General features: G+C 47.6%; 2 protein-coding genes across 2 annotated transcripts in view; both read left to right on the forward strand.

The window, feature by feature from the left end:
- Nucleotides 1-3020: 3020 nt before the first annotated feature.
- On the forward strand, nucleotides 3021-3959 carry LOC112835033 (olfactory receptor 6B2). Its single transcript, XM_025886518.1, has one exon. It carries the CDS (start codon nucleotides 3021-3023, stop codon nucleotides 3957-3959), a length of 939 nt encoding a protein of 312 aa, XP_025742303.1.
- Nucleotides 3960-13377: 9418 nt separating this feature from the next.
- The window catches only part of NDUFA10 (NADH:ubiquinone oxidoreductase subunit A10), a 53882-nt gene continuing 47930 nt past the window's right edge, over nucleotides 13378-19329 (forward strand). Inside the window, exons 1-3 of the mRNA XM_025888726.2 lie at nucleotides 13378-13532; nucleotides 16519-16687; nucleotides 17384-17599. Coding sequence (XP_025744511.2) covers nucleotides 13452-13532; nucleotides 16519-16687; nucleotides 17384-17599 — 466 coding nt within the window. The 5' untranslated portion in view covers nucleotides 13378-13451. The remainder of the gene's footprint in view (nucleotides 13533-16518; nucleotides 16688-17383; nucleotides 17600-19329) is intronic.

The raw sequence follows: 19329 nt of genomic DNA on the forward strand, positions 1-19329 counted from the left end.
AATCTGTGTGTCTTGGAAATCATTCCATGTCTGTAGAGAGATGGGTTCCTTCTCAGTGACTGCATGGTATTCCAAATACAGACGTGACAAACGTACATAGCCAGCATTTCTTTCTTAAAGGGCATTGTTTGCCTGTCCTGCTGAAAAATACTTTTTATTTTGTGACCTTTGGTTTGCATAGCCTATTAGAGTCGTGTCAGAAGGCAGCCTACAACACCATCTATCCATCTTAACAATTCCAGATTTCTGGCCACAGCCAGATAGGTTTGTTTTCTCTCTTGTCGATATCTGTGGGAGAAGTGGCAACCATGGGGTCGGAGGAGCCGGGTTTGTGTCCTGGTGCTGCCACGATCCCGGGTGAGCCCCCAAACATCTCGCTTTGAGTCTGACTCATCTGAACGTGAAGATGTCGGCCTTGTTTTCCAGGGTCCTGGTGACCATGACAGGACGTGTTTCATGTTAAAATACTTGGTCAGTGATGAGGATGATGAGGGTGACATGGCCCTTTGTCCCATCAAGGCCGGCTCTGGGGACCCACACACGGGATGGGGAGGGCCATGCGGGGGCGGCCACTAGACTGTTCTGGAAGCAGACCTCATGTAGGAGCCCGGTTTTCACCCACTCCACCTTTCCCTATCACACCTGTCAGACATCTGACGTGTCTTGAAAGAAGTTGCTGTGGCTGAAGTCAGAGGATTTTGGTGGATTCCTGTGTCACATTGAGGTCTTTCAACCATTTTGAGTTTATCTTTGTGTGTGGTGTAAGAGAATGGTCCAGTTTTATTCTTCTGCATGTTGTTGTCCAATTTTCCCAGCACCGTTTGTTGAAGAGACCATCTTTTTTGCATTGGATATTCTTTCCTGCTTTGGGGAAGATGAGTTGACCATAGAGTTGAGGGTCCATTTCTGGGCTCTCTATTCTGTTCCATTGATCTATGTGTCTGTTTTTGTGCCAATACCATGCTGTCTTGATGACTATGGCTTTGTAATAGAGATTGAAGTTCGGAATTGTGATGCCGCCAGTTTCGCTTTTCTTTTTTAACATTCCTCTGGCTATTGGGGGTCTTCTCTGGTTCCATACAAATTTTAGGATTGTTTGTTCCAGCTCTGTGAAAAATGTCGACAGTATTTTGATAGGGATTGCTTTGAAAGTGTAAATTGCTCTGGGTAGCAGAGACATTTTCACGATGTTTATTCTTCCAATCCATGAGCATGGAATGTTTTTCCATTTCTTTGTGTCTTCCTCAATTTCTTTCATAAGTATTCTGTAGTTTCTAGAGTACAGATCCTTTACCTCTTTGGTTAGGTTTATTCCTATCTTATGACCTATCTTATGGTTTTTGGAACTGTTGTAAATGGAATCGATTCATTAATTTCTCTTTCTTGTTGCATTGTTAGTGTATAGAAATGCAACTGATTTCTGTGCATTGATTTTGTATCCTGCCACATTGCTGAATTACTGTATGAGTTCTAGTATTTTGGGGATGGGGTCTTTTGGGTTTTCCACATAAAGTATCATGTCATCTGTGAAGAGTGAGAGTTTGACTTCTTCTTTGCCAATTTGAATGCCTTTTATTTCTTTTTGTTGTCTGATTGCTGAGCCTAGGACTTCTAGGATTATGTTGAACAATAATGGCAAGAGTGGGCATCCTTGTCGTGTTCCTGACCTTAAGGGAAAAGCTCTCAGTTTTTCCCCATTGAGAATGATATTGCTGTGGGCTTTTCATAGATGGCTTTTATGATATTGAGATATGTTCCCTCGATCCCTGTATTTTGAAGAGTTTTAATCAGGAAAGGATGCTGTATTTTGTCAAATGCTTTCTCCATATTGATCGAGAGGATCATATGGTTCTTGCCTTTTCTTTTATTAATATGACCTATTGTATTGATTGATTTACGAATGTTGAACCACCCTTGCATCCCAAGAATAAATCTCACCTGGTTGTGGTGAATAATCCTTTTAATGTACTGTTGGATACTGTTGACTAGCATCTTGTCGAGTATTTTGGTATCCATGTTCACCAGGGATATTGGTCTGTAATTCTCCTTTTTGATGGTAGACTTCTCTACTCTTGCTGCCCCAGCCACCTTTCTGCCATCTGCTTTCTTTCCCCCAGAATTGGTTCAAAATCCTTCCCTTGCTGTTATCCCCCTTCTGGTCTCTTTTGATATTCTGATGTTATGGGTTTTTATCTTCTTTTTAAGATTTTATTTATTTATTTGAGAGAGAGAGAGCACACAAGCGAGCATAAACAGTGTGAGGGGCAGAGGGAGAAGGAGGCTTCCTGCTGATCGGGGAGCCCCACACACGCCAGGCTCGATCCCAGGACCCCAGGATCATGACTTGAGCGAAAGGCAGATGCTTAACCGACTGAGCAACCCAGGCGTCCCTGCGTTTTTATCTTTTTACTCCTTTGTCATATTTTCAGGGGTTTTGAGGTGGCACAAAATAGATATGTAACCACTCTCCCCTCTTGGTGTGGGAGACTTCTGCTACTCCCAAAGACCCCCAGTCCTGTGGGTATGTCTGGGTCCAGGGTCTGTCTAAACTGGGACACCATATCTTACCATCCCATGAGCCCTGCTGCTGTCCCTTCATCTTATAAAATCAACTCTGAAACCAGGTGGAAGGTTCAGTATCCACAGATTTAGAAAGAGCGTGCCCGATGACCAACGACAGGCCCAGGTAACACTGGCTGCAGAGAGCTTATCATCTTTAGAATCTTTGGAGAACTCCAGGTTGTAGGGAAACAGGACCACCATAGGATATTTGGGGGAGGACGTGGGTGGGCATTCCAGAGCCCCACTCTTAGTGTGACCAGCCCCAAGGACACCAGGAACTTCCTGATGGGAAAGGCTTCACTTGGAGACAGTTTCTGCTCCCTCTGCTGCTCATGGAGCCAGGTGTCTGATCTTTGGGCTGAAACTCTCCTGCAGGGTGAGCTCTGCCTTCTCCCCCCAAGGCCCCACAACTCCTCACTCTGGAATGGCGGTGTTTTGCAGACTCCCAGCTCACAAGGATGAGGGGAGAGAATGTCACCCAGGTCAGCATGTTCATCCTGGTGGGCTTCCCCACGGCCCCTCGGCTGCAGTATGTGCTCTTCCTCCTCTTCCTGCTCACCTACCTCTTTGTGCTGGTGGAGAACCTGACCATCATCCTCACCATCCGGACCAGCTCCTCCCTCCACAGGCCCATGTACTACTTTCTGGGCATTATGTCATTCCTGGAGATCTGGTACGTATCTGACATCATCCCCAAGATGCTGGGTGGTTTCCTCCTGCAGCAGAAACACATCTCCTTTGTTGGGTGCATGACTCAGCTCTACTTCTTCAGCTCCTTGGTGTGCACTGAATGCGTGCTCTTGGCCTCCATGGCCTATGATCGCTACGTGGCTATCTGCCACCCCCTGCGCTACCAAGTCATCATGACCATGGGGCTCTGCGTCCAGCTGGTGGTCTTCTCCTTTGTGAGCGGCTTCTCCATCTCCGCCATCAAGGTGTACTTTATCTCCAGCGCCACGTTCTGTGGCTCCAATATCCTGAACCACTTCTTCTGTGACATTTCCCCTATCCTCAAACTAGCCTGCACAGACTTCTCAACTGCAGAGCTGGTGGACTTCATCCTGGCCTTCATCATCCTGGTGTTTCCCCTCATGGCCACCGTGCTCTCCTATGGACACATCACCCTGGCTGCCCTGCGCATCCCCTCGGCCACTGGCCGCTGGAGGGCCTTCTCCACCTGTGCCTCCCACCTCGCCGTGGTCACCATCTTCTATACGGCCATGATCTTCATGTACGTCCGGCTCCAGGCCATCGATTCCCGGAGCTCCAACAAGCTCATCTCTGCTGTTTACACTGTCCTCACCCCAATAATCAACCCGTTGATCTACTGTCTGAGGAACAAAGAATTTAAGGCTGCCTTGAAAAAGGCTCTTAGGCTAGGTCACTCTTCACAATAGGACAATCAAACATCCTGAAATCTAATTTGTAGTGATAATAAAATCCTATCTTATATTGCACTTTATGCTTTTAAAAGTAAATCTGCAAATGAAATATAGCAAACTATAGAACCACACAGAAATAATAAACCTTTATCTGTTTTTGTTTTCACAAAGGGCAGCAGTCACTTTGGGTATTTTTTGAGGTTTTTATGAATGCAGTTGTGAAGATGCTTTTATGTTTCTTTCATTATGATATTTGAGTGAATCCTTGATGTTTTCACACGTAGCAATGATTCATGCATATCATGTGTAATATTGCACTGTGTAAATGTATCACAGTGCACTAGGCATTGACTCTGTGGACAGTGTTAGGGATGGTGCTTTTATTATTATTATGGCTAATACCGTGGTAAACATTTCTTTTCACTAATGTACACTGAGTTTTGCTAGCTGTGTGCCTAGGCTGGACCGAGGTACATGTAGATGACACTGATAATTGCTCCAACATGAGGTATGTGTTTGTGTAGGTTTAGTAGGAACTGCCAAACTGTTTTCCAGGGTGGGTGCACCGACTTTTCGCTCCCATGAGCAGTGTGTGAGGGTCCCAGCAGTCTGGAGCCTCCCCAACACTTGGTGTCATTGTAGTTCTCCGGGGGACAAATGCTGAGTGCCCCGGTGATGTTAGGGTCTGTTGTCCTGGGTGTGTACATTCTTGAATGCCCATCACCGTGGCGTCCCCTAGTCTCAGATATAGTTGCTGTTTCTTTTTAACACATGGGCATTCTTACATGCCTCTGTTGTTGCATTTACTGCAAAAATGTCCTAGAAAGGCTTGCCTTTACATTCCCATAAACATGTGTCCCAATGAGGAGCACTGCTTTATTATGACATCTAGTTTGTCCATTTTCTCCCATTACACTTGGTTTATTTTCCATTTAAGAAGTGCTTGCCTATTCCAAGCCATAAAGATATTCTCCTATTTAATTCTAGAAGCTTTATTGTTTTACCTTTCATGTTTAGATTTACAACCCATCTGAAACTGATTTTTTTTTTTTTTACGGCATGTGATATGGGTTAAAGTTCATCCTTTTCTATATGGATATCAAATTGACCCCACACCCACCATGTATTGAGAAGACCATGTCTTCCCCTCTGCACTGTCACCCTTTCCATAAACCACATCTCTACCTATCCGCCCATGCACCCATCTATCTATCCATCCATCCTCCTCTTTTCGGACTCTTTATTCTGTTCCATTTGTCTTTGTGTCTCTTCCTGCACCAATGCTGGGCTGTTGTAGTTACTATAGCTTTTTTATATCCTGATATCTAGTACTAAATCCTCCATCCTTGGTCTTGTTTTTCAAGATTGCCTTGGTTATTCTTAGCCCTTCCCAAATGGGTGGTGGGGGAAATAGATTTGAGAATTGGCTTGTCAATTTCAACAAAAGAAAATTTTCTTGGATTTTTTTATTGGGATTGTAATGAATCTATAGATCAATCTGGAGAGAACTGTCATCTTTACAATTTTGAGACTCTTAATCCAAGAGCAAGGCACACGCCTATATTCATTTACAACTTCCTCAACTTCTCAATACTGTTTTGTGATTTTCAGTGATTGATCTTTCACATCTTTCTGGATATATGAGTTTTGGGGTTTTTTAAACTAACACAAATGGCAACTTTTTAAACATTTTTATTTTTTAAATTAAATTACCTCTGTTCCTTTGTTGCTGGTCCATAGAACACAATTTTTAAACTTTCTTTTTTGAAATAATTATAGATTTACAGGAAGTTGCAGAGAAATATGGAGGGAGGTTCTCTGTGTGCTTTGCCCAGCCTTCCTGGATGACACCATCCTGCATGACTAGCTCAGCTCAGTATCAGGACACTGACTTCAATGCAACCCACAGAACGGATTCACATCCCACCAGTTATACAAGCACTCATCTGTGTGGGTGCATGTGCGTGTGTGTGTGCACACATGTAGCTCTGTAGTTTTATCACCTGTGTAGCTTTGTGGACTACCACCTTCATAGCATGTGGAATGTTTCCATCACCACAGGACACACACTTGATGTCCTAGCCTCTGGCAACCACGAATCTGTTCTCTGTCTCTATAATGTTATTTCAAGGATGTTACATAAACAGAATCATAGTGTGTGCAATCTTTTGAGACTGGTTCTTTCCATTCAACAAAATTCTCTGGAGGTCTATCCAGGCTGTGTGTCAACAGTCTGTTTTTGTTGCCAACAAGTGTTCTGCACCACGGCTGAACTGTTCACCTGTTGAAGGACAAGCGGGGGTGTTCCCGGTTGCCAGCCGTGAGGCACGAACGTGCAAGCAACACTCAAGTACAAGTCTCTCTGTGAAGCTAAATTTTCACTTCTCTGGGGTAAATGCCCAGGAGAACAAGTGCTCATTTGCATCATTGTTGTATTATAGCTCATTTTTAGTGCTAAAGGGAACTGCCAACTCTTCGGCAGAAAGGCTGTGCCATTTTCTGTTCCCGCCAGCAGTGAGCAAGTGAGCAGTTTCTGCATCTTCTCCAGCATCGGTGTCATCACTGTGTCTTACTTAGCCTTTCTGGAAAGTACACAGTGGTGTCTCATTGTGGTTTAATTTACATTTCTCTAGCTGCTAATGATGTTCAGCATCCTTTCCTGTGCTTACTGGCCATCCGCATGACCTCATCAGTGAAGTCTGTTAGCATCTCTTTCCTATTTTCTTTCTTTTTTTTTTTTTTAAGATTTATTTGAGAGAGAGAGCACTAGCAGGAGGAGGGGCAGAGGGAGAGAGAGAATCTCAAGCAGACTCCAAGCTGAGTGGGAAGCCCAATATAGCACTTGATCCCAGGACCCTGAGATCATGACCTGAGCCAAAATCAAGAGTTGGGCGCTTAACTGACTGAGCCACCAGGCATGCCTCCCATTTTCTAAGTGGATTGCTAATGTTCAGTTTTGAGAGCTCTTTACATATTCTGGATGCAAATCCTTTGTCAAATTGCACACTTTTTCTCCCCATCTGATGTCTGCCTGTTTGCGTAAAGTCCCTGTAGAACAAACATTTAAATTTTGCTGAGTTCCAATGTAGCATGTTTTCCTTCTGTGTATCATGCTCTTGATGTCAAGTTCAAGAATTCTTCCCCTCATCCCAGGTCCTGAAGGTTTTATTCTAGGACTGTTTTCTGAAAGCTGTATGGTTATATTAACATTTAGGTCTGTGATCTGTTTTGAGTTAATTTTTGCATATGGTGTGAAGGTCGTATCAAGGATGTCCAGTTTCTGCGACACCATTGCGCAAGAAGCTATCCTTCCTTTACTGAATCGCATTTGTACCTTTATAAAACATCGGGTGAGGATATCTGTGTTGGTTTCCTTCTAGTCCTCTGTTCTGTTGATCTATGTGTTTGTCCCTCCACCAGTACTGCACAGGCTTGAGAAATGTAGCTATTTAGTAAATTCTTAACATTGCAAGAATGATTAGTTCCCCCCACTTTATTCTTTTTCAAAATGATTACAGCTATTCTAGGGCCTGTACGTTTCCTTATAAATTTCGTAATAAGCTTGTTTATGTGTACAAAGGATCTTGATGGGGTTTTGATAGGAATTGCATGAAGCCTACAATCATTTTGAGGAGAACTGGCATTGTTGCTCTGCTGAGTCTTCCAACACAGTGACATAGCAAGTCTCTCCAGAGCCTGGTTTTCTCTGACTTCTTTCTCTGGTGGTTTGTGGTTTGCAGCATACAGATCCTATATATGCTTCGCTAGATGATATGTATTACATTTTTTTTTTTCTGGAGCAATCATAAATGGTATTGGATTTTTAAATTTCAGCCTCCACTTTGTTCATAATATATAGAAATGCAGATTTTTGTGTGTTGACCTTGTAACCTGCAAGCTCACAGACCTCATTTATTAGTCATAGGGGCTTTTTGGGGGGTATTGCTTTGGATTTTCTACCTAGCCAATCATGTAATCTATGAATAAAGGCAGTGTAATTTCTTCCTTTCATATCCTTTTTATTCCTGCCCTTCTGTACTGTTTAGGATTCCAAGGCTCTGGTGAACGAGAGCAGGGAAAGCGGCTATCTTTGCTGCTTCCTCCTGTATAAGGATAAGAAGGAAAGCATCAGCTCTTCACCATCAAGTGTGATGTCAGCTGTCGGGTTTGTAGACATTCTTTACCAAGTTGAAGCAGCTCCTCCTTTCTTCCCTGCTTGCCAGGAGGGTCTGTTTCATGGTTTTTTTTTTAAATGCGAACAAGTGTTGTATTTTGTCAAATGCTTCTTCTACTGCAGGTGTTCTGACCACTGATTTTTCTTCTTTACCTGTTAAGGTGGATTGCAGTGACTGACTTTGAGTATGAAATCAGCTTTGCAACTTTTAAACAAATCCCATTTGGTGGTGGTGTGGTCTTCATTTTTTATTCATTGCTGGATTCAATCTGTTAACATTTTGTGAATTTTGGTGTCTAAGTTCGTGATAAATATTGGCCTATAATGTTTTTTTTTTTCTTTCTTTTGGTGCTTTTTCTGTCTGGGTACCATAAAGTGGGATGTGGAGCATTCCCTCTTCTTCTATTTTCCAGAGGAGACTGTATGGAGTTAAGTCTTTAAGTGTTTGGCAAAATTCTCCAGTGAAATCATCTGGGTGTGGGAATTTTTTGGGGGAGGGGCAGTTTTGAAATTACAAATTCAATTTGGATAATTTAGGTTATCAAATAATTGTTAGGGCTTATGTCTGTTTTCCGTTTTCTTTCTTTCCTCTGCTTCTTTCCTCTTACCTTTTGGTTGGAAACCTTTACATTTTTGAGAGCTCCATCTTGATTTAGTTATAGTGTCATAATAATAGTTCCACTTGTTAGGAGGCGGTGCTTGGGCAGTGCCGTCCTGTGCCGTGCGGTTTCCCTCGTGGTTGCTCACAATCTGTCATATCCCTGCCTGACCACTTCGGGCGAATAGTCAACTTCTGTTGACGTCCTTGTACCCTCCCGACCTTCTCAATGTGATTGTTCCGTTTCCTCCACACAGACAGCTTCAACCATCCAACGGGATCTGAGAAGCTCACAAAGGAGGTCTATTCTATTTACGCCCGCGCCACGGTTCTCCTGCAGCCACACTTTGGGGGGGGGTCTGCCGGAAACAATGTCTCTCAGTGTTCCTTCCCCTCAGAATGTCTTTGTTTCCCCCTTTACACCTGAAGGACAGCTGTGCTGGGTGCAGGAGTCCCAGCCCAGGGGGCTCCTTCTTCCTCTGTGTGGATGGACAGTCCCCCCAATGCCACCAGCTGAGCCCAGCATCACTGGCAAAAGGGGCAGTCAGGAGTCCACCAAAAAGAAGTGGTTGAGGAAAGTAAGACAGGAACACTTCCCAGGTAATGTTATTATTATGTTATGTTATAATGTTAATGTTATCCAGTATTATCCCGATAGTATAACCTTACAAAGATGGTCCAAAGTGAAAACTACAGCCCATCTCTCTCATGAATATACACGTAAAATTGTTTTAAAATATTTGCAAATGGGATTGAGCAATATACAAAAAGTATGACAGAATATGACCATGTGGGGTTTAGTCCAGGGATACAAGGTTGGTTCAGGATTCAAAAACCAATCACTGAGATCCACTGTATTAACAGGCTAGAGCAGAAAAGTCACATGCTGCTATCAACAGATGCAGAGAAACTGCTTAACAGAATCTAACGTCATTCATGGTAACAATGAACAATTCTCAGGAAACAAAGAACCAAGGGAGCTGCTCCAACTTCCTAAAGAGCATTTACAAGTCTCCTGGAGTCAGCATCACACATAACCAAAACCTGAGTGTTTCCCCCTAAGAATACAAGGAGGTTGGCTCTTGCCACTGCTGTCCCCCACAGAACCGGAAGTTCCAGCCCTGGTGCAGTAAAGACGGGAAAAGAAGTGAAGGGCATCCAGGCTGGAAGGAACGAAATAAAACTGCTCCTTACAGACAACGTAATTGTCTGCATAGGAAGTCCCAAGGAATCTACACACCATCTTCTAGAACTAATAGTGTATTCAGAAAGGGCACGGGATACAAACTAAGCATACAAAAGCCAGTTGTGTTATGTACTAGCAATGAACACAAGGAACACAAAATTTAAAATATCATTTGAAAGCACTAAACGGTTTTTAAGTACTTAGGTGTAGATCTAACAACACTGCAGAACTCCCATGCTGGAAAGTGTGCGGTGCCGGTGGCAGGAGTCAGAGAGGGCGCAAATAAATGTGGGGTGTCTGCTGCGCATGGATGGGAGGAGTCAGCACAGAACGAGGCTAATCCTCCCCACACTGCTACGCAGTTTTAACACAATTACTACCCAAGTTGCAGCAAGAGTTTCTGTAAATGCAGAGAAGATGATCCTAAAATTTATATGAAGAGGCAAAAGAAGTAGAACAGCTAAACCAATTTCGAAGGAGTAAAAAGTTGGAGGAATTAGCCTATCATTTTTGAGATGACTCTATAGCTAGTCCTCAGTCTGCAGTCTTGTTGAGAGAGGCACATAGATGATGGGACAGAACAGAGAAGTCCCGTATAAATACTACCGACATCTTTAATTAAAGACTATACTGAGGTAATTGGAGATTCACACGCAATTGTTAAGAAATAACACAGAGATCCTTTGTAAACTTTGCCCAATTTCTCCCAGTAATCACATTTGCGTAACTATCGTACAGTAGTGCCACCAGGATGTGGATGCTGATTTGGGCCACTCACCTTCTTCAGGCTTCCCACATTTCCCATACTTGTGTCTGCGTCAGTGTGTGTGCTGTTTTATAGAATGTTTTCATCTGTGTAGGTTTGGGGTCCACCACCACAATCAAGACACTGCACTGCCCAACACCACACGGATTCCTCGAGCTGGTCTTTTATAAGTGCATCACTTCCCTCCCTCTCCCTGCAAACCTACCCCCACTGCTAACCCCTGCAGCTACTAATGTGTACTGTCTCCAAAATGTCATTTCGAGACGTTGTGTAAATGGAGCTACACCTTCCCGGGAGTCATTCTCCACGTGGTGCAAGTCTTCATTTGTTCTTTTCCACTTCAGGGCTGACCACGCTCCACGGTGTGCGCCTGTCAGTCTGCTCACCACTCCCCCTCTGAAGGACACCCCATCTGACTCCAGCATCTGCCTATTGTAATACAGCGGCCACAAACATCCATGCTGGGGGTCTTGTGGGGACCCACGTTCTCAGGGAAGCAGAAGTCAGAGGTGACACAGGGAAAATACTGCTTGAGACCTAGATCAGGCTGTACCTGCAGCCGGATGCGTGCACGGAACTGCCTGGGTCTGGCGAGGTTTCCACCATGTGCTTTACACGGCTAGTCGGTGCTGACCGTCAGGTATCAGATAGTATCTCGGATGGAGACTGGACAGGTTAGGATTTGGGGGATAGTATTCTATAAGTGTATACTACATAAATGTGAATCTCATTAGTAAAGTCTCAAAGGTCACGTGATCTCAGGATAGAGCAAGTGTCTCCTCTTGATCCAGAAACGTCAACTTTTTCTTATGAATCAATATTGAATTTTCTCTCATTTGGTTTTACCGTGGCAGTGATTATACAATCACTCAAACTGCAGCTGGACAGAAGTGTAACTTGCAGCATATTTATAAATGAAGCTCACTTGGAAGTGAATTTCCTGAGTGCATGGTTTCCTTTCCCAGTGTTTCTGGACAGGGAAGGACAGTACTGGTTGGAGCTGGCTACCAAAGTCCCATAACAGTGTTTATGAATGGTCTCACAACGAGGAACACTTGAAACGTAGTATCTATTTCTGTGTACTAAGAGCTTGACTTACTGTAGTTACAAGATTAACCTGTTTAAATAAATTTTGATTTACAAAGAGTAGTCGGGAAGCATTATATATAACATCCTTACTTCAATACTCATCATGAACGTCAGTGTTCAGAGCTGTGCCCCATGGACTCTGTCCGCTGTCGTTCTGTCTCAGGATCTGTCCCTGGAGGAGGTACCGGGGGGAGAGGAGGCCAGGTCTGGAACAGGCCTTGACAGGGAGGCAGCTCCCAGAAGAGTGGTGGAGAGGGCCTGCGAGGCCTGACTGCACATCACCTGGCAGGGATGTGTGACCACGGTCTCTCTCCCTGTCTCACTCTGCCCTCAGGACCAGTTGCTCACACAAGGGCTTTGTCTTGGGAAAGAACTTAAAGGATGCGTCTTCATCTGGGGTAAAGCTGGAAAAGAAAACTGGAGCGTTAGAGGCAATAGGTGAATGGGACAGATAATAAAGCACCACGAGGACAGAGAGCCCTTCCCTGAACTCCGACCCGAGACACAGGATGTGGAGGGAGGCCTTGGGTAGGTGGTGACCCCACGGGGCTGCAGGGCTTAGGGCTCCCTGGTCGCACCTGCTTCTACTGGAGGTGCACCCGCAACGTGTCAGGAGCTTTGCTTGGGGCTGGGGACACGGGGCAGGACGTGAACGTGGCCGCTGCTCTCCGGGAACGAAGGGTTTAGAACAGTGTTGCTCTCAATGCAGGCCATTTCCATCGCAGTTCAGGGCCCATCCCAGATCTTCTAAGTCACTCTGGCTCCGCGGACTAGGACTCTGCATTTCGGCCGAGCAGGAATTTTCGATTTAGGGAAAAATCTGCTGAAAGACCTTCGTTTCCAGAACCGCATTCCCACCCTAGCATACAATTCCACTATCATTCCTAAAAGCTGAGAACCAAATGGAAGTTAAACGGTAGAAAACTTCGGGGGTTAAGAACCACGAGCCCGGCAATGTGCGACGCTAAAACCCTTCGGAACGTGAGGCTGGTAGGAAAGCAAGCTCGCGTTAAAGTCAACTCGTGCTAACCTGACCCCTGGGAGGACTGCAGTTAACCGAGAACCCACGGCGCTTGGGTGTTCGGGCGCCATCCGAGGTGTTACAGGCCCTAGCAGGCCTGGGGTCCCTCGAAACGCAGCCGGGAGGACGAGGACGGAGACCCCTGCCCAGCACCCTGCGGCGGAGAGGCCACGTCCATCATCATGGCTGCCTCCGGGCCCCGCCCCGCCCGGTCCCGAGCTACCTCCCGGGCTCGGACGGGCTTCGGGCCACCGAGAGAGGTCCAGGTGATTTTCAGGTCTGCACTCGCCAGCCCGGGGTATGTGGGAGGGCGGGGGGCGTCCCGGGCGCAGCAGCTGCCAGCCCAGGGGAGGCCTCGGCTCCGCGCCCCGCACGACCTCGGAACCCCCGCAGAGGGTCTCCAGAGCCTCTGTCGCGGCCCCAGGCCCAGCTCGGGCGGCCGGACCCTGCAAGGCCCAGGCGGGACGCAGGCGGAGGGGTAGCGAGCCCCAAGCGGCCAGAGGCCGGGAGCCCAAACCCCGCTCTTGGCGCCTGCGCCCGTCGCTCGGAAGCTCCCGGCAGGCGCCGCCCGGGCACCTCGGCCGTGACGTCACTGCGGCGCGCCGGCCGCGGAAGAGGACCCCGTCGCGACCGCGTCCCCTCGGGTCCTTGAGCCGGTGCCGACCGCGGAGCAATGGCCTTGAGGCTGCTGAGAGTGGTCCCCGCGCCGGCGTCGGCGTCGGCGCAGGGCCTGGCGGTGGTCGCCCAGCGCGTGGTGAGGCGGGGCGCAGGCGGGCGGGGGGTGGTGCTGGCCTGTCCTCGCGGCGCCGACCCTCCCGCATCGGCCCGGGCCTCTGGGCAGCGGCTCCTAGGGTCGCTCTCTGGGCGACCCCCGCTGCCCTCGGCATTCTTGGCCCTGAGTTGCGGCAGAGCTCAAAGGGGCCGGGAGCTTCCCCAGGTCGTGCTCTCCAAGCGGAACGCTGGGGACGGAGGTGAATCGGCCGCCTGGCTGCCTTGGTGTGGGAGGTCGGCTTGCAGGTGCCTCGGTGCAGTTGCGCGCTGCACGCGCGGACAGGTGTGGGTGAGCCGGGGCGAGCCTGGGGCGGTGGTGATCCACTGCTGAGCGTCGCGGCGCTGTCAAACCCGGGTAGGGCTCAGCTCTTGCTGGGCGCCGCGGGGATGTGACGGGGGCAAAACCCGGAGAGGCTTTTCGGTTAGGTCAGAACGGCTTAGGAGAACTTCCCACGGCAGACAACAGCGGGATGACATCAACGCAGAGGGAACACAAGCAGCACAGGAACTGAGGCCAGAAACCTTACGAAACTTTATTTTATAGCCGTGCCTGTAGAATCGCTTCTTCGCTTGCTAAGGCCTGGCACTGCGTCCGTGTCAGATCGATTGTAAAGCGACTTGCTTGATCTCCGTGCTAAAGAATCTGTTCAAAGGATTTGAATAATAGCCTTGTTAAAAAGTCATATACGTGTTTTCAGGAGCTGATTCAGGCCACCAAAGAGGAGAAGCGTAGAAAAGTGGTTACCTTTTGAATATCCAGTGTCCTGGGAATTGTGTTAGTGGAAGTGAGGGGCCCAGAATAAAGGGGATGATACTCTGCTGCAATGCACGCACTAGACAGACCCCCTTGTAACAGTGTGTTCACTTCCTGGTACTTTCTACAGGGGATGTAGATGAACTTCAGTAAGTCCAGAGGAAAGTGAGTAAGATGGAAAAAGGGTACATGCCTTGTTACTTAAATAGTGGAAGGAATTGGACATGTGTCATGAAAGATCTATTCTGCATGATTCTAGAGAGCGGTAAACAGGACGGAGGATGGGAAGTTATAGAGAATTGTACCATAACTCTATAAAAAAGCACTTTCTAAAGATTTCTAAAGATTTCAGTAAATGGCTGATTGCTTGATCAAACGTCACTGTGCACCTGCTTTGTGCCAAATCTTTGCTATGATCAAGTCGTGGACACACATGGAAGCAGTTTGTACCTGGCTCATAGGTAGCCTGGAGGAAAGAGTGATTAATTTGAAGGGTGCAAGGTACGTTATGGTTAACACCCCCTTACTCACCTCATCTGTTCGCCAGTCCACTTGGCATAAGCTGCACCGGCCCTGCTGATCTTGCAGTGCTCTTGCCCCAGGACTTTTCTGCTTACTGTTTCCTCTGCCTGAAAGACCCTCTTGCAGATGTCCACTTGGCCAGTTCCCTTGGCACCTTCCAGTCTTTGTTCGAATGTCACTCTTCAAAGGCTCCCTGGCCTCCCAGTATAGCCTATGGCCCATCCCATATGGCATGCTGCCCTCCACGGCGATTATTTAATATGCTGTGTACGGTGGACTCCTGAACAACACAAGTTTGAACTGCATGGGTCCACTTACTTGATGATTTTTTTTTAACAAGTACAGTATTGTAAATGTATTTTCTCTTCCTTATGACCTACATGTTTTCTCTAGCTTACTTTATTGTAAGAAAACAGTGAATAATACATATAACAAAATATGTGTATTCAGTTGTTTATGTTATCAGTAAGGCTTCCAGTCAACAGTAGGGTATTAGTAGTTAAGTTTTTGGGGAGTCAAAAGTTGTACATGGATTTTCAAGTGCACAGACGAGAGGAGGTCAGCACCCCAGCTTCTGCATTGTTCAAGGCTCAACTGTAATTACTTCTTTGTTTTGTTGTCCCATTGACTCCTTTGGCTCATTTCCATATCCCCGTTGTCTAGAAAACATGCTTTGCATTGTGTAGGCTCCTAATAAATACTTGTTGAATGAATAAATAAGTGAACATTTTTTTTGTATGGTTTTTGACTGTTTTTAATCTTTCAAATTAAGCTGTGCATTCCTGTTTTTCCTTCTTCTATCAGTATTTCCCATTGATCCATACAGTCTATAGATGCTAAGGATTTTCTTAATTTTTTGCCTTTTGATTGTGTTTCTTTCTTGATGTGTGTGTGTGTTTTGTGCGTGTGTGTGGTGGTGTGTGTGGTGGTGGGGGTAGGTCATTTGCCTTTTGAGCAGAGAGTAGACTGGATTCGTTGGAGATAGGACATGAGGCAGGCATTGCACCGTAGACGAGAGGTGTGAGATGTCTGCAAAATCCTTGTGGTGGGGATAGGGAGGGGACGGTTGGCTCCAGAGAGGTTTAAGAGTTAAGGTCAGCAGGATTTTGTGAGTGATTATAGGGTTGGAGGAAGGTGGAGGATATCTAAGGTGATTCCCATGTGTGCTCCGATTTGCTTGCTGGAGAGTGGATAGGGAGCGTGGGAGGGAAAGCATATTCCGGGGGTTAGGGTATGGATGTTAAATTTCAGTTTTAAGCCTGCTAGCTTTCAGATATTTTCAGGACCTCTAGATGGAGCTGTTTAAAGGCAGGTAACCGGGTCCAGAGCTCAGGATAGAAGTCTGGCCTAGAAAAATGCTCTGTTCCTTTCCTCTCTATTTCCCTTCCTAACTCCCTGCCTTCCTTTCATCCATCCATCCATCCATCCATCCATCCAACTTTTATTGAACATGGTCTGCATATTCTGTTCCAGGCCCTGTTCCAGGCCCTGAGGATTTAGCTGTGAATAGAACAGACAGTTCCCCTATCCTTGTGAACTTACACTGGGGGTGGGGTAGGGAGACCGGTAATTAAACTAGTAAATAGGTAATAAAAATGTAGGTGTTGGCATTTTTGTCACCAAGGGTCTTCTTGACATTTTTACCTAATAGCTGCAGGTGTCTGCAGTAACCAGATGCTGTTGTGTTTTTCAGGGAAGAATTCATACAAGTGTACAATGCAAGCTACGGTATGGCCCTTTGGCCTACATACTCGGCGAAAGAACAACCAAAAGATTCACAGAACACAGCAAAGTGATAACTGTAGATGGCAATATATGTTCTGGAAAAGGCAAGCTCGCGAAAGAAATAGCAGAGAAATTAGGTACGGACTTCTGTCTTGTGGAGTACCTTCCTCCCAGGTGCACGGTTGCTTGTCTGAGTTCGATTTTACTTTCACATTGACTAGGTAGAATTGGGCCCTGGGTACGTATTTTACATTTTTAAAATACATTAAAAGCTGTTTTTAATGTGTTAAGTTTAATGAACATTTAAAAAACCCCTACTGGTTGTCAGTTTGAATTGGAATTTTTTCTTCACAGTGTCCGCAGAGCATTTTCACATGAGCGGTCTTGTTTGAGCTTTGTAGCATTCCTCTGAGTAGGGCCGTGATTACTGCTGTCATTCGCAGATGGATAAGAAGCTGTTGTCACACGGCTGGTTAGCGCAAAGCCAGGCTTTGAACCCCGTTCCCTGACTCCTGGTGGAGATGTTTGTCCGTTGTACTTTTCTGTAGTAGTTGACTGGCTGGTGCCCACTCATACATGAGGGGCTCCTGCAGCACTGGGCCTGCTCTCCTTTTCGGGAGGATCTCCCATGGGGGCACCGGGGGGACCCTGTAACGCAGCTGTTCTGGACACATTGTCTCCAGCGTCCTGTGTAAACGCAGGCGTGAGGGTAACTTTGCCCGGGTCCTAACCGACCAACCTCTGCGGTGTGTCCGGATGGGGCTTTGTTTCTGTGAGTACCGGCTGCCCGCTGAGGGCAGGTGAGGCGCTCATGTCGCATTTCTTCTTCTCAGGCTTAAAGCACTTCCCGGAGGCAGGGGTGCATTACGCAGACAGCACTACGGGAGATGGAAGGGCCCTGGACATAGAGCTCAGCGGCAGCTGCAGCGTGGAGAAGTTCTACGACGACCCGAGGAGTAATGACGGCAACAGTTACCGCCTACAGTCCTGGCTGTATGCCAGCCGCCTCCTGCAGTACGCGGATGCCTTGGAGCACTTGCTGAGCACGGGTGCGGCCCCTGTTTTGCAGTCCCGCCATTTTAGGTTGCCACTAAGTAGGGCTTTTCTTTGAGGGTATTCGATGAGGCAAGTTCTGTCTTCTTAATAAGATCATAAATTCCCCGAGGTTCACATCATTCCTGCTTCAGAATAAAGTGCGCTTACTATTACTTCATTCCTGTGCCCTGGGGTGAGGTTTATGGAGTGTCGGGAATTTCTGAGCCGCTGCCCTAGGCTTCCGGGGGAGAGGTATCCACAGATGCAGGAAAGAGAGCCTGTAAAGTTCTGTGACGAAGAGGAATCCCACCCGTGCGGTAGAGCTGTGGTCACGCAGAGATGGGACCCCAAACGGGCCTGTTTCTGAGGACCAGAGCTGGGCCGGGATTCACCATCCCCTGGTTGCAGCTAACCCTGGAGAAAGTGCAGAGGTGGGGAGGGAGAGCACACGGGGCCCCACGGGCCCGTCCAGTGAAAGGGGGGTGTGTTTCTGGAAGCCGGCAAGAACTGGGCAAGGGGGATATATGGGGGCAGGCACTGTTCGGGGTCGGGGAGACAGGCGGCAGTGGTCAGGGCGTAAAGTCAGCGCAGAACAGGGTCCAGTCCGGGAGGGATGGCAGCATCCTGGGTACCGGCAGTGTGCGTTAAACTCGGCCCCTCCCGCGGAGCGTGCGGGGGCGCGCAGACACTGCCGTGCTTGGCCAGAGCCCCCAGGCCTTGGAGGCGCTGAAGCTGTGGGTGGCAAACGGTGTGTTTGTACGCAGGAGCCTTGTGCCCGCCTCTTACGGCTGTGGTGGCCACACCAGGGCGGCCGTCAGTTACTCGGTGAGCTCATTTACGGACAGCCCTGCTGCCGCCTCGAGGGTATGCTTCGTGGGTATGAGCGGGAAGGTCTTGTAACGAGGGCCCCCGGCAGCGGACGGCACTGTTCACAGACCTGCGCTGAGCCAGTGGGGTCCCTGTATGCAGTACGTGCCCCGAGGTGCAGGAGTCGCTCTATCTGAACACTTACAGAGGAGTCTAGTGACTGTCTCGCTTTTCCAAAATTTTCTTAGTGATACTTTTCCTCAGATGAACATAAGCCCTGATTTTGGTTAGTGCTGCTCCTGAGAAAGAATGCGGTCTCCCGGGCGCCTGGGTGGCTCAGATGGTTAAGCGTCTGCCTTCGGCTCAGGTCATGATCCCAGGGTCCTGGGATCGAGTCCCGCATCGGGCTCCCTGCTCCTTGGGAGCCTGCTTCTCCCTCTGCTTCTCTCTCTCTGTCTGCCTCTGTCTCTCTTGAATGAATAAATAAAATATTAAAAAAAAAGAATGCGGTCTCCCTTCCGACGGTCTGTACCAGGACCTGGCTCGCAGGAACTGCTTGGTCTTTAGACTTAATACTGAGACTTGGCTTACCCCAGATTCCTCTCGAAGCATACTTCAACCCTATCTTAGGACTCCCTATTTCTTAGAGTGAAAAAGGAGCACTTTAAATGAAACTCGTTTCTTCTTGTGTTCCACTAATCATTGCACATTGTGTGAGTGCCTGCCATGGGCCAGGTGCGTTCTAGGAGCCCGGGCGGAGGAAGCGCAGGCTGCCGCCGGCTGGAGCTGACACTGTGGTCGGGAGAGAAAGTGTAAATGTGCGTACGTTCAGTGTCGCGTCTGGGAATGAGAAGCTCGAAGGGCTTTGCGGTGGGGCCGGGGCCGTGCTTCCAGGTGGGGAGGTGGGTGAGGCCTCTCTGCTGACACAGCAGGGCTG

This window comes from Callorhinus ursinus, unplaced genomic scaffold, assembly GCF_003265705.2.
Source record: "Callorhinus ursinus isolate GAN/ISIS: 27379988/994484 unplaced genomic scaffold, GSC_fseal_2.0 scaffold2, whole genome shotgun sequence".
NCBI classification, from domain to species: domain Eukaryota; kingdom Metazoa; phylum Chordata; class Mammalia; order Carnivora; family Otariidae; genus Callorhinus; species Callorhinus ursinus.